The sequence below is a fragment of the Acanthaster planci genome, linkage group LG19 (assembly GCF_054643075.1).
Source record: "Acanthaster planci isolate LZ-2023a linkage group LG19, COTS_SCS, whole genome shotgun sequence".
Lineage (NCBI taxonomy): Eukaryota > Metazoa > Echinodermata > Asteroidea > Valvatida > Acanthasteridae > Acanthaster > Acanthaster planci.
The window spans coordinates 11,792,272-11,808,537 of record NC_141795.1 but is presented as its reverse complement, the minus strand read 5'-3'; the positions used below and the strand labels follow the sequence as shown (position 1 = coordinate 11,808,537).

The 16,266-nt window shown below is 38.8% G+C and overlaps 1 protein-coding gene across 1 annotated transcript in view; it reads right to left on the bottom strand.

Moving 5' to 3' along the window:
* Positions 1-16,266, bottom strand: part of LOC147796045 (histone acetyltransferase KAT8-like) — a 44,280-nt gene that overhangs the window by 23,667 nt on the left and 4,347 nt on the right. Inside the window, 2 exon segments of the mRNA XM_087129789.1 lie at positions 5,117-5,283; positions 6,263-6,340. Of these exon segments, the coding sequence (XP_086985915.1) occupies positions 5,117-5,283; positions 6,263-6,340 (245 nt within the window).

Sequence of the window (16,266 nt, the reverse complement as noted above, 5' to 3'; positions counted from 1 at the left end):
ATATAAACTACTGTGGTTAACTTGTCATTTCAACACTTGTCAACATACTGTTGCTTAATCCTAAAAGCTACAGGCATTATTTGCTCACAGAATTTGAAGCTACTGTATAATGACTTGAAACTGCGACAGAATGCATTGTGTACAATTTCATTTCTGTGAGAAAGCAATCATCTCAATAGTAAAAAAAATGGAAACTTACTTTGTCTGGCAAAAGATATGTTTTGAAAAATCAATTTGTCAAATTGTTTTCTTACCTTTCTGTTTATTTGGAAATGTAGCATCAACTCTCAAATATTCAGGTTGCAAACCAACCAAAAATTATCTGAGATTTTGATTGCCTTAACATGAGAAACAATCAAAGTCAATGAAGTACAGTCACAACAAAATTTCTTTTCTTCCTTTACAGCTTCATAAACAATGGCACAAAGACAGTTCAGAAAAGTTCGGATAACAATAAATAAATAACATATTAAGGGACCGTATACTTATATTTGAATTTTTGATGTGTTAAATTTATGCACAATTAAATACAATAAATCTGTTGTCTGACTTCTTAAATGACTGATCCAATGTTCAGAAGTTCAGATCAGGGAACACGTGTACAATAGCGACTTATTGATCCATAGACCAACACAGTTACTGGTTATCAAAAATTTAAATGTCTCAAAAATGGAAACTGATGTTAAGTGCATACACATGGGGAATTTGATTTTATATTTGATTTTGAGAAAGTCTTGACAGATGAGTCCTCCTGAATCTTTAGTGCACATTTTATCTCAAATTGTCATGGAGGAAAGTGAGATACATGTGCAGTATCTGACGTTACTTGGCTTCAAACATGCACACTTCACACTGACAATAATGCCAGCAGTGCTAAACAGCCAATAAGAGGGCACACTTGTTGCCACAATGGCAAGATACCGTACCTCTTATCCAGTTTGCTGAAAACTTAAATCGCGTTTCATTCTGTTTCCACCACGACAAGAGGATTATCTTCCGAACTGATGGGTGTTTCTGTAACCTATTAGCGCATTTCATCTGTTGTCAAGGCGTCAGGACCTAGGGGTGTGGCTGGCTTGGAGGCTTTATACAATCACCAAAGATTTATGTGATTGTTGCAGCTTTGGGCCGGGGCTTTTCAGATTCTGTTTAACCATCAGTGTGACCATCCTCTCCTGCCATCTCAGAGCACCCTACTTATTTGTTGAGTTTTCACCATGGGGAGTTTGAAGCGTGGATCAAGAAAACTACATACATGTACATGCAGTTGAAGGTTCTCCTGCATGTGTAGCTACATTTTGCCACCCATAAATTTCGCCTAGTTTTTCGATCATGGTAAGCTTGGCATCTTCAACTGATTTCATGTCATCTGCCTTGCCGACAAGACTCTGTTCTAGCTGGTATATGCAAAGCAGTAATCCAGAAACAGTGACATACTCCCCACTGATGAATTCAGTCATCTCCTTTATTGGGGTCAAGAGGACCACCAACTGTTCAATAGTTTGGAACTGGTCGTGGCATCAGTCCATGCCTCTTGAGTTCCAGGAGCAAACTGCAGATGGCCTGCTGCTCTTGTACAGTCCCTTCTGACATGTCTAGAGTAGAATTCCACCAGGTTTTTACATACTGAACCAGTTTGTTCTTGGGCATCAGGTCAAGCATTCCCTGCTTCTCTGTTAGCATTTAACTTGCTGTGGCACTTTTTGTGAACATACTGCACAAGTTATGTGCATCTGGCAAGTGTTGTGTGAGACTTGCTTGGTGTTCAGTCCTGCCCTGATGATGAGATTTAGGCAATGCCCACTGCAAGGGAGATGTCCCCAGATGAGATCCCAACGGCCTCTGTTATATATTGGACGCATTGTCGGTTGTTATGGTTGTTAGTTGTTCCTGCTCCAAGTTCCATTCCTGCAGCACCTTCTTTAATATGCTTGAAGTGATACATGCAGCATCGTGGGTTCCATTCCTGCAGCACCTTCTTTAATATGCTTGAAGTGATACATGCAGCATCGTGGGTTCCATTCCTGCAGCACCTTCTTTAATATGCCTGAAGTGATACATGCGGCATCGTGGGTTCCATTCCTGCAGCACCTTCTTTAATATGCTTGAAGTGATACATGCAGCATCGTGGGTTCCATTCCTGCAGCACCTTCTTTAATATGCTTGAAGTGATACATGCGGCATCGTGGGTTCCATTCCTGCAGCACCTTCTTTAATATGCTTGAAGTGATACATGCGGCATCGTGGGTTCCATTCCTGCAGCACCTTCTTTAATATGCCTGAAGTGATACATGCGGCATCGTGGGTTCCATTCCTGCAGCACCTTCTTTAATATGCCTGAAGTGATACATGCGGCATCGTGGGTTCCATTCCTGCAGCACCTTCTTTAATATGCCTGAAGTGATACATGCGGCATCGTGGGTTCCATTCCTGCAGCACCTTCTTTAATATGCCTGAAGTGATACATGCGGCATCGTGGGTTCCATTCCTGCAGCACCTTCTTTAATATGCTTGAAGTGATACATGCAGCATCGTGGGTTCCATTCCTGCAGCACCTTCTTTAATATGCCTGAAGTGATACATGCGGCATCGTGGGTTCCATTCCTGCAGCACCTTCTTTAATATGCTTGAAGTGATACATGCGGCATCGTGGAGTGGGAGCATTCTGTATTTTCAAGTGTGAATGTTTTGAGCTCCCACGATGGGTTGATGGCATATATAGTTATACCGAGGAATTGCGTCATGTTCCCAGCTGTCCAGAGGTCCAATATGAGGGAGAATGACATTGCCTTGGTAATAAGAGGCACCGCAGTGGAAGCATGCAGGTCCTCGTACATCTTAGGAATGATTACATTAGAAAAGGTCTTCCTGCAGGGAAACGTGTACCGACTGTCAAGCTTCTCAAGCATATGCACGAAACCGGGCTCTTCCACAGTGTACATCGGCTTCCAACATGTATGTCTTGCCAAGTGATACCCCACAGCCTTGGTTAACTCTTTGGCTTGAAAATTGTTAGACGCCTACTGGCCTGCTTTCATCAACAGGGTCTAAAGGCAAAAAACAAAATAAGATCTAAAGATAATAAATGGACACTTTACTTTTTCCTATTATGCCTTAGAAAAACCTACGGGTAGCTGGAACAATTCAACAAGCAGACATTTATTGTAGTGAGAGAATAAGATAGTACACATGTACTGTACCAGGTATTACAGTCACTTTCAGGTTGAAAATTGCATGACAGGATTGACAGCATGGCAAAAATTTTTGTTTACAGAAAAAAGTACCAAAATAATTAAGCTTGTTCTCCAAGTTTGTGTCCCTTTTTTAATTTTTGGATTTCATTTCACAAAAACCTAAGCAGCAAACCAGAAATATTTATAGAGCCCATTAACTCGACGATAGTTTAAGAAATTGGGTCACATTTTCATAATGTACGTGTATGTACTTACGTCTAATTTTGATTGCTGACTTTGGGATGGTCTTTCAGAAATGATGGAACTTTCAGAGAAGTCACCCTTTTCACGGGGATGTATCGCCCGGGAATGATTACGCAGACTGCTGGTGTTTCCCGTAAACGTCAGCAGCATGTTGCAGATTAGTTAAAGAACCCTGGAATCACTGAGAAATACTTTTTCGTCATTGGGGTCTGTTTGATATCCAAAATAGTTCCATATATGACTCTTGGCATCTCTCTTCGGTGCCAGTCGTTTCTTTTTCAGCCGCTCTGATGTTGCAAGACTTGGAGGCTTTCATTCTCTTGAAGGCAGAGGAATTACACGGAATAGTCAGAATTACACATCACAAAATTAAACAGTGATTTGTAAAATAAAATTTGTGACTAATAAAGAAGATTCTATCACGTTGACACAGTGTGTGTATTCAACACAGATCCTTTTTTATTTAACAGACATGCATAAAAACACAAGAATCAGAGCACTTGAAGCACAGCTGCATGGCCCTGTTCATGAATAATAATATCTTCAAGCAAGCAGGAATCATGTTTTTGCACCTACATGTACGTTGTTTGCTCTCTGTACTGTCAGTGCAATTTGGTGTGGACATGACTAGTCACAGCTTTAACGGTACTGGCACTAGGCCCTCACAACTTCTGCGACTGGTCAACTGTCGAGAAGGAGCAGGTAGGTACCTAGAAGGTATTGGCAGGCGCTCACAACTATCAAGTACTGTGCGCGAGCAGCTGAGCAAAGCTTGGTGTACGAAGCTTGGTGTACAAACTTAACACGTACATCTACATGTACATGGGCATTGTGCACACACACATGTAAGTGCTGTGTTGCACCTACATGTACATGTACGTGACGCTGCTCTGCTGGGCTTGGGTACTCCACTGTATAGTTCTGGGCATGTGCAGGTATCTGTAAATAATCCTGGGCCGCAGGCTAGGAGTCCCGACCACCAGTCATAACATAGTCTGACTAGTCACCACATCACAACTAATCCACTATCTGGAAATTGACAGTCGTGACCACCAATACCTGTTGCTGTTGGCGATAAGTTGACAAGTCCCACGGGTCTAGTTACTCCTAAATTGATTTGTGGTCCATCTGGGGATCTTTCTTGTGAATGCGGTATCAAAATTGTGATCAACATGTACCATGAGATTTATCTAGTGCTCTGACTTGTCTGATGGTGATCAGACTAGTGACTGACCTGATTACAGCTACTGTACATACATGTATGAAAACTGAAGAGCTACTGGTTTGGATCTTACTTGTAACTCTGTAGTACCTTAAGCCTTGCTCTTTAAATCTTTACAGTTGGCATGTAGTGAATGAATGTGACCAAATACCATCCACTACAATTTCTTCTGCAAAAAAATCCATTAGTACCACATCTCTGATGAACTATTTCATCAGCTTTTATCCTGCCATAAATCAATGCAAAGAGATGTCATGTGCACCAAGTCAACTTTTTTACTTACTGTGAGTAAACACAACTATGACACTCATGGTATTACACTATCAGGAAACAAATAGGAGCAGTTTTTGTTAAGATTTTTGACAGAGCAAATCCACATTTGTTGGACACAGAATTTGCATTAGCCTCCAAGATGCAGAATGCCTTAAAAAGTAAATTGAAAACAGATATGTATTACCTTCTGGACGTGATTGATTTCATCATGCTTTCTCTTCTGATTGCGAGTAATCTTTCTGTCAGGCTGATCATCAAAGATGACTGCTGATTCACCTGTTTTGACATCAGATTGTTCCTGTACAATGTTGAGTTTGTCTGTGCCAATCCATTCATCCATGCGACGATTCACTGTGGTCACAAGTTGAAATGACAATTGACAAATTGAAATGGCATCAGTTCACATATGATTCCTGTGTTCCAAGCAAACGTAACATAAAAGCTGCACACAGATAAATCATGAAAGTGGTCCAAGTGTGTCCCAATTTCTCTGACAAATAAAACTCATACGGTGCCTCTGAGAAACAAAATCTACCGGTACCTGGTAATAAAGAGGGGTAAGATGAAACGTGTACATGTACATGTACAGTACATGCACTTTATTGATCTACTGGTAGAAGACAAGGCAGAGTGTTAAATTATTGTCAGACACTGAATATTTTCTGACCACCGGCAATACCGTATTTGTCCAACCAATTGTGAAGTGCTCAGACAAAATGTCCAACTGATGCAGACACTTGAAATTATCAGTCAATGTGTTCAAATGTTGTTTATCAGTGCAGGTGTTTTATGGAAATGTTAGTGAATCCATCAGGGCATCTAATGTCACAGAATAGATTCAACACCACGCATTTCAATAGCAGATCATGAACTCCGTAGATTCATGCTTTAAATCTACACAGCATTATCTGGTAATCAAGAGGGTACAGGTGAATATACATGTACAGGTAGGGTAGTACTAATAACTTGTTTCAAGTACATGTACATGTAGGCTTCCATTTACAATGTAAAAGCTTACGATGGCAGAACAAAATTCGTTATGCTAGGACATTTTGTCTGACTACTTTTCTCCCATTTAATTTTACACCCAAGAGGGTGATTATAAACACATTTCCCACCGGGCAAAATCCATCTTAATATTGGTTTCCACAGCATATACCGTATGGCAAGCTGTGGACTACACAGCTAAGAATCGTCAATCAGAAGAAAATCAAAGAACTTAACATCTTACAATTTATAAACAAACGTACATGTAGCAAATATACATGTACATACACTGTACGTACACAAACTATACATGCACATACATTAACTGACCAATTTTACTTACAGCCTTTGTAGTGGACATAGAACTCCCTACGACCTCCTTCCATCTCATTACTACGAGTCTGCACAATCTCTGCATTATCTGTAGTCACAAAAGAATTGTACATTTGCGTGTACATCAAAACTTGAGTAAGAACATGTATGTCACATATTAATAAGAAAATGTGAAAGAAATAACCATCTGCACACGTACATGTATACTTGAAATAAATAAGTAATTTTTATATTTACACAAAAAAGATTCACATATGTACATGTACATGTACCGGTAGATTGACTTTTCACAAAATTACATTTTCCCTGAGAAAATGGGATTTTTACTGCACATGTACTGGTCCCAAAAAGTTCTCTTTGAAAGCATCACGTACAGACGTACACACATGTAAAATGTACATACCGGTACAAGTTATTACAGGCATGTTGAATAAGCCACCGGTACATGTACAGTACATGCTGGGCAAAAGAACCAAGGTCAACTTCTGGTTTCCATGTAATAAGTACATGTACATGTACATAGATCCCAAGAGCATTCATGATGATCTTGAAGAACATTAACAATAGTGAACAGCAATGCACTCAATGGGATCATGTGTGAAATCCTTGCCACACAGGTGCACAACGACTTGGTATTTTGGGCATCAATAAATTGTTCATTTTAAGAAAAGGAAACCATACAAATATGGCGCTTATTGTATGGGTCTATCCAGTCTTTGTCCCACATAACTATACACGTGCACAGTATATGTACATGTAAATGTATACAGCAGGTGTACATGTACATGTAGAGCCAAGTATACAGAGATCTATTATTTACATGTACATGTACATGTAGCTGCCCCTTGTCTGGGTATAGGGAGCAATATAAGGTTGCAGACAAGTAACTAAGCTGCCATACCCCCCACTTTAAAAAATTACGAAAATTGTAGTTTCTCAAGTATTGCAGTAAAACTTACAGGTACACGTCTGTACGTCACGATACATGTACATGTAGTTCACACACATACTGTACATGTCATTTTACAGCACCTCATCTGTGTTCTACATGCACTTCTAAATATTCTTTGAATCAGTGCCTCTTGAAATGGGGACATACATGTACCAGTATTTGTATGTTTATATTTTGGATTTAGTGATGCATTTGATCAAAACAAATTTGCCAGATCTTGACTAGTATCCACCATTTCCTCTCTTTCATATTTTTTTAAATTAGATGACTAGTAACAGTTGGACATAATTTTCATTCTTTCAAATGAATTACCCAAAAGTATTGATAGTCCTAAATACTGCATGAGAGCAATTGATCTCGGCTACAAAACAATAAACTTTTGTTCGATATTTGCAAGAAAATGTTTTAAAAACCTAGCGCTAAGATTCATGCCTTGGCAAAGGCAATATTTCATATGTCCATGTACCATAGACCCGGTAGGTTTGTTCACAAGTAGTTCTGTGTACTGAAATATGCAGCTCTATACCCCCACTCCTTTTCCCCTCCTCTTCAGCCTATGACTCATGCTTTTCCCCTTGCATATTACTCTTGCTCTCTTCTTGCTCTCCCTGTGTTTATTAGTTTTTGTATAAATGTATTCTTTTTATTCAGAGGTCATGTAGATGCTCTTCTGCTTTTTATTTTATGCTTGCTCTTTTATGCATTTTATTGCTTTTTTATTTGCTCTGTTCTCTAATGCCATTCTTGCTTGTTTATCCGATTTTTTGTTTTGCTTTGATTTATAAATGTGAGAAATTTATTTAGTTTATTTTGTTTGAATTTATGTAATATATTTATATTTCATGTTTATTTATTTTGTTGTACTTGTAATATCGTCGCTTAAGATCTTCTTGTGTTTCCCTCCAAGTTAGGATTCGCAGGCCCTTGGGTCACAGTGTTTTATTATACTTTTGTCATTCCGGGCCGACTTGGTTGGGGTTATGTCTTGTTTTTGTTTTTTTTTTCCTTTTAACTCATCTTACTTCTTTTATCACTTGTTTTTGCTGTCATTGTCTTGTTGAAGGCCAAATAAATAATAATAATAAATAATAAAAATATAATAATGCTTCTCTCAGTCCTTGGATTTTGTCTACATGTAACGTAGTCACGTTTTGTTTCCATTTTGCCTCCCTTCATATTTTAGTAGTAGCATTCTTTTAATATGTCATTATACTTGTGTCATTTATCCGCCAAGTAAACAATATTTACAATGATAATATGGACCCAGACCTTCTAGTAGTACAATTTAGCCAACATGGCTGGCACCTGCAAAATGTACATGTACACAAAATGTACATGTAATTTTTGGAATATTGGCTACCAGTATGTGGAGTACTGTATAAGCCCCAAGAAGCAAAAATCTGCAAATTAAGATTTTAAGTTGTCATATAAGCCAAACCGGGGAAAAAGCTGCACCGCAGTGCTGACTACTGTACCGGTATGTCTAACCACGTACATGTGTACATGTATGTATGTCACTGCACGCGCTGCACTGCTGAAGTGCTATTGGTCATGTTGGTAGTACCAGTACATGTACCGGGTACATATAGAGTATTACTTGTCGCACTTTGACATGTTTGCTGTTCACATGACTTTCTTCATATAGTGCTGCCCAACCTCTTTTTGGAAACACTTCAAATCCACTTTGTTAAATATTGGTACATTGTACATGTACTATTCTCTTCATGATAAAGGCTTTTGAACCTTTGTGATCAATTTCATTGATAAAATTAAGTCATGTAGTCAAGTACTTTTCGAGAACCAAGTTTTCTACCAAATATTTAACTACATGTAGTTAGAAGGGAACAAAGCTGAAGTACATCAGCATTTGATGGTACATGCATAAAGGTAAGGTTACAAAGCAACATAATGACTTCAGACCATCACTGTTTGATTAAAATTAACTTTTTAGGACAAAAGTACTCGGAAAGTACTTGGCCGAGTACTTTCTGAGTACTTTTCTCCTTAAAACTTAAATTTTACACAACTGGGAGTGTCTGAAGTCTAACATTTATTTGTAATTTTACATGTACCTTTGCACATTTACCATCAAATGCCTGTGCACTCTGGCTTTATTTCCTCTTCCCCAGTTCAGTATTTTGCAGAGAACGTTGGTACTCGGAAAGTATTCGACCACAACACTGATAAAATTCCAGCAATCATTATTACCTCCACTCGCATGCCAAACTAAACAATGTTAAAAAAACAATTTTGCAATGTTGATAAATTCTAGGAAATCATTATTAAATCGTATTGAAATCTGTGCAAAGCCTTCAGCCCTTCCCAGTGCCCTGTTCAAGCAAACGCTCTTCATTGCAGTGGTTGCCGTTTCTATACTGGTACATGTACATTCGGAGGACTGGGACAGGAACCAGTCTTCATGTCAACAGACATGCGCCACAGTATGCAGCTCAGATGAACGTCCAAAAACCATCAAGCATGCATGTTAATGAGATATTATTTATAGCGTTTAATACAAAACCCATAAAAATTGGCAGTTCCACACTACTGCCACTTCCGTTGCCAGTAACCCAACTCCAATACACTGACATGCTGCAACATGTACAAAACATATGGCCACACAGAGTTTCCGGTTGGCCTTATATGTTGGCACGGCTTTTCGGTGCCAAGTCAATTTGGCCGAATTCGATCAGTAAAATTCGGATTTAATTTTTGGAAATGTGATTGGGCAAATTCCTTCGAAAACAACATCATTAGAAAGAGCTTGTTTCCGGCTATTTTTGGCTTCAGTTGCATTGAAGATCAACAACATCTTCATGCCACAACTATCGAAGAAGTCACTAAAACTATCGGGTATCACACAGCTTTATTGAATTTTCATGCAACAATGTACTGTATATGGGTTCATTACAACTTTGGCTATATACATGTATTTAATGTGTTTTGGGGGCTTTTTTCACAACCGTATCTTCCAAAAATGCATTTTCTAAGAGCATGTTTGCAACTGCTCTCGCTGTTCGGTCTCAATGACCACGCACAATATAGCCCCACTTGTATGTACAACGCACGTTCACGAAGACTGGACATGTTGGCCATACACACGTGTGCATGCGTGCGCTTATACCGGTACATGTACATGGGGCCTAGTGGGGTACCAGAACAAAGGGAAGTACCCCACAAGGCCAGTTTTCACCTTGTGGGGTACCAAAACTGGTACCCCACAAGAATTTCATGAAACTGACATTTTGAAATAACTCAAAAAGCTGAAATTTTAGATGGGTAAAAATCCGTTGCAAATTGAAGTCTTTTATATAAGGGACATACGGTTGAAATTTCAACCCAGGAGAGTGAATGTGGCTTAAATTGGAGTGATTTGAAATTTTTTGCGTATTGTGTGGGAGTTTTGTGCATGAGAACAAAGGAAATACATGTACCCCACAGGTATACATGTAGCTGTGTAAGGATGAGTGTGGCTACATGTACATGTATGTCAAAACTTTGTGCTTTCGTAAGTCTTTGTGTAGGCCAACTTAATAATTACATGGATGTCATTTACATGCATGTACAGTACACTTACATGTTTTGTCATTAACAACCGATGGCTCCTTCATTCAAGTTTTCTTCATTATACGTTGAATATGAGAAACAAATACATTTCACGTCAAAAAATGTCGCTTGCGATGTGGTATTCTCAGTATTGTTCAGTCTCTCGCCTTGTTCGAGTGTACACATGGTACATGTACCTTTCTGGTTATGGGGGTTGAATGGGTTACTGTTTGCTTTGAATTATTTCTCTACATAATTCAAATAAACTGAAACAGAATCTTATACATGATAACTACAAATATTCAATCACCTTTGGCATGTTGATTTTGTTTTCAAATGTTATGATTCTGCTTTGTTTCGTCAGTAAAAATGTTTCAACAAACCTGTGATGGAGTGGAATGATCTGCATGTACAGTTGCAAGCCTGCGCTCCACTTTTTTGAGATCTCAGAGAAAAAAACACGTTTGTTAGATTTAGTTAACAATAGTTTTCTTGGTTTGTTTTTTAAAAAGAAGATTGTGGAATCCTTCCATAAAAATCATATCTGTAGAGGCTTACTCAGCATGACAAATGAGGATATGTACATACTGTACATGTATTTTGTCACAATTGTTTTGTGCACCATGACCATATTTCCTTTGCAGCAGAAATTTCACAAGTTTTTTTTTAAATTATACAAATTACACTTTCAATACATGTACATCACTCACTCTTTAAAATTTTGGAGGGTTTTTTCGACTATTTCTCTGAATACAGTACATGTACCTTCCTTGCTGTTGGACCCCCACCATGCCAACATACTGGTTTTTAAAATTTGTTTAATAGGAGGCTCACCGTAATCAAAAAATGTTCAAGACTAATGCCCAATAACTGTGCACCAGTTTCATGAACTGACATGTACGGTACATGTACATGGCATGTTCTTCATAAAATGGACTGAAATGCAACTTCAAAACTTCTAAAAGAGTGACTTTGATCATGTAAAATACAAATTAGCAACTCAAATTTATAAAAATGATTATTTGGGAATAATTAGGCATACATGTAATACCGGTACGTATATTTGGGGGACATTTGGTTGGCTACCAGTGCAAATCAGTTGAATTCATTTAAAGTTTTACGTCAAAGTGTTTGCAGCAGTGGACTTGATTTCAAAACTTCTCTCAACAAGGACAATTCAGTACATTTTTCAACTGATATTTCTAAAGCACCGAAGAAATAACTTTTTATAAAAAAGCACAAAAAAGAGCACAAATTTGACAGAAGACAATAAGAAAAGTTTGGTTCTCTTCATTCTCTTCCCATTAATAATCACGTCTTACATGTATACCTTTCAACCACCAAAATTCTCTTTAAGTTTGGCTGCATCAAGAATGTATGAGTACAATATATTCATTGCGGACATCATATTTGACAGAATTTTGATGACGTTCGAGAATTTTGACAAAAAATACATGACGTTCAAGAATGCCAAAAACGCGGTCAAATGTGATCGGTCCAGTCGTAAAATGATGGTTTGGGGTGCTTTTTTGCACTCTTTTTTAAAGCTTGTGTTGTACATGTACATTGATTTTGATTTTACTTGCTGTTTTTTTTTGCAGTCGATTTTTTACGTTCATGACAGAATTGAATCGCGTTCGAAACTGCCAACTTCGGGACCCAATTAATTGTGAAAGGTATTTTTTAATTTCATGATAATGGTTTTAATGCATGTATATAATATCATCACTTTTCACCACATATTTATCTAAATCTGTGTAAAATAACCGGTCCTTGGTAACTCCTTGGTAAATTTTATTGGCTAGGATCTCAACAGGTTGTTCACATCCATCAAAAATGCTCACGTTCAAGACTTTAATTAATAAACTCCAATTAAGTTGAAAGATGGACACAGTCATCATTGTTCCAGATACATGTACCTGTATCAACCATGACTTCCCTCATTACATGTGCATCAGACATTTGGAATTAATTTACTGCTGTTCTCTTCAGGAAAAATAAACCCCCAAAAGTTGAACACTATCTAATGGTCCATATTTTGAGGAACCTGCCACATGTACCGGTACTTCTGTTTTAAAGCTAGATCGCTCAGTTTTTGGAATAGATGCATTTGACAAAGTGGATGAAGTGATATTTGCAGATGATTAATTGGATAGCATGTTCATAGTTCATACATACATGTGTATTGACTGATGTTATCCAACTTTTTTCAATCAGTCTGATCGCTGATCGGGTTTAGGAAAGATTACATATATGTACATCAAAATTTTTGTAAGAAAATGATGAATACGGTTTTGAATTGAAAGTAAGGAAATTGCTTAATGCAAATGAGATATTATTGAGACTAATTTGTATTTTGAGCAAGTAATCAGCCATTACACACCATTTACATATCTAATTTTCAATATTTTACGATAAAAATTAAAACTTTTCCTTAATATATGCATAGTTTTACATAATTAAATGATAATTATGCAATATTTTATGATTATTATGCAAATGAGGTAATAACACATGTAAGACTTGAGACAATATCCAAAATTTATTGGGCTGTGACTAATCACTACATGTACCAATTTCTGTCCATGAAAGATAGCGAACACCAAAGTTACCGTCACAGTTATTGCTCCAGATATTGTATTCTTGGTGCCCATCTTAAAACAAAGAAAACTACTACATGTATATGACGTTTGACCCTTTGGCTAAATTTTACCCTGATTGTTGTCATTCAAACGACTATAACTTGGCAATGCAATGTCCGATTTGGAAATTTCAAATTGCATTTTGTTGCATAGAATCTACTGGTACCCTTTTATATTAGATCACTACGAATAAAGTTGATGCTTCTGTTAAATTTGGTGTGAACTGCCTAATAAAAAGTCATGGGGCTTCAAGTCACACTTCTTCTGCTTCTGCTGGCTACTGTACAATCGCCAAAATTCTGGCTGTCCCGTACAGATACTGATATAATGATTACACTGATTATAATGATTACATGTATTCTTCAAGAAGTAGCAACCACCATGCCCGCACACATAAACCTAGCCCCAGATTGGAGGCCACTCTACTGGACTCCCTCCGTATTCTTAGCCCCACAACGGTCCATCCAAAAAGTGGAGACCCCACGGAAATGTTTTCTATGAAATCTCTTTTGTGCGTATGAATCACCCATCAAACCACTGATGTATTACTTTGGACAATTTCCAGTTTGTACCGGGTAGACGTCTGTGAAATTTTGGTTTCAACTTGGGCCTTTCGTTTACTGCAGCGATTAACCAATCGTTGACGATGCCAAACACAGTCAGGGTCTCATTATGTTTGGTCCTGGAACCAGGCAGTGTTATTACGTAGATCCCCAGAGCATGACATTGCCAATGAACATTGATGAATGATGAAATGAAATACACAAGATAGCGTGGCGTGCACACCGTTTGCTCATCTAATCCCCATTCCGCACAATGACAACGCACACCCATGAAAATGCCCCACGGCTGTTGTTTTCGACACATTCATTGCATTCACGCATACACATGGCTTCATTACAAGTGATAGAAAGTCGCTGATAAAACAGCAGTAGGATCACTGTCTTCAACGCTGTCTGGTTCCCAGACCCTGACTGTGGTTGGCATCGGTCAACGATTGGAAGTTATTCACTGTAGTAAATGAATGGACCAAATTGAAACCTAATTTCACGGACTTCTACAAACTGGAAATTGGTGGTTTGATGGGGTGAGTGACCCATACAGGCAGAAGGGATTTCATAGAAGGCATTTTCGCAGAGTCTTGGATTGACTGTTGTGGGCCAAGGATACGGAAGGAGTCCAGTAGACTGGCCCCTAGTCTGGGGCTAACATAAACCCACCCAAGACTAGGCCTAAGTCCACTTGTCTCAACAGACGACTTGTCTTTACAGACGGTTGAATTGTCCCATGGAGTCGAGTTGGAAAACAGTCGAGTGTCGAGCTCATCATGGAGACTGTCAGGCCTAACAATGCTTCAACATGTTGAAGTTGAAATTGCACATGTTGAATGAATGCTGACTGACTAATACGAACATGACTATAAAATGTTAAACGTAGCATAGGTTGGACGTTGTCTTCATTACACTACGACTGACATCCGGGGTAAAAAAGTCCTCAACCTTTTTTCTCACCTTTTTACTTGGTGAAGACAGCTCAAATGTCGTTCACAAGTGCCTTGTATGCTGTGTTGATATTACTACATGTAAATATGCCCACAGACAATGTATTTTGCAGAATATTCTGCAAAACTCCACGCTTACCGTCGCGATTCGTGAATGACCTAAGTTCATCTGGTAGTACGCATTTTTGCATGCACGAAATGGCCTCTAAGCTCAGCCCACCTTTTGTCAGTTGTGTTGTCTGGAGCTACATGTACATGTAGGTCTGGGCCTTTGCTCCATTGGAAATGCGTGGAGAGGCGCAGACAACAGACGTAGCCTTATCTTTAGAAGCCCATTCAGTCATGGCCTTACATGTATCTGCGACTTCTTCATGTCCATGGCTTTCCACGCATACGTAAGGGGCAGTCGGTTACTATACATTTTACACATGTGCGAGTACGCGTGCTAGACAAACGCACATGTACATGCATGACATGTAGATCTATTACAAGGAGTAATTGCATAATACCCCGCCACGCAAAATTACCCCCTAAAAATCCAATGGCTAAGTAGTCGAGTGGAGGTTGTTCAACTTCCAGGTTATCTTTGCTGCATCAAGGTACATGTACGTATTGTGTACAGTATTGAAGTCATTTTTGAGAACGAAACACTCATTTGAATTACATACAACTCACCAGGGAAGAATAAAATGTTTCTATATACGAAGTGGGCCTTGTGCTGTCCTGCAACGGGAAGTGAATAGGGAAGGTGGAAGAATTTTGTACAGTCCAATGTGGGTCCTGGGGAGTGGCTACATGGATACGGGGATACAAAGTGGGCCTTGTTGAAATGTGACTCCGTATCTGCATATCCGCAGCTATGAGGTGGGTAAGGTGAGTGGCAGGGTATTCTGCAATCGTGCAAAATTTCCTGCAAAATATGTTGTCCGCGGATGTAGGCCTAGCCCCACACGTAGGTCTGTGGTGGCTCTCTTTTACAATCTGTCTCTTATCTGTCGCCACCACAGCCCTACTTCAAGGCATGTCTTAAATGCCTGAAATCCAAACTGCAGGATTTTCACAAACTTTAAATCCAAGTATATTCCGAATTGAGAATGACTCGACAATTTTACTTACACTGGCGTGTTCCTAAGAGTTTGGACTTTTATATGAGCACCCTAAAGCTTTCCCAAACCGTACATTTTGTGATGTATGGGGCCTTGAAAACTGGGCCTGTGATATTTATATGCTGACCATGGGCGGCGCCATTTTGAAAATGAAAGGAGCGCTTCTTGTGCTGGAAGTCAAGGCAACCAACAGGTGCCGTAGATGTATAATTCATATTATCACAGTATTGCTTAGTCACAAGTTGCGCACGCACTTTGCTTGTGTAC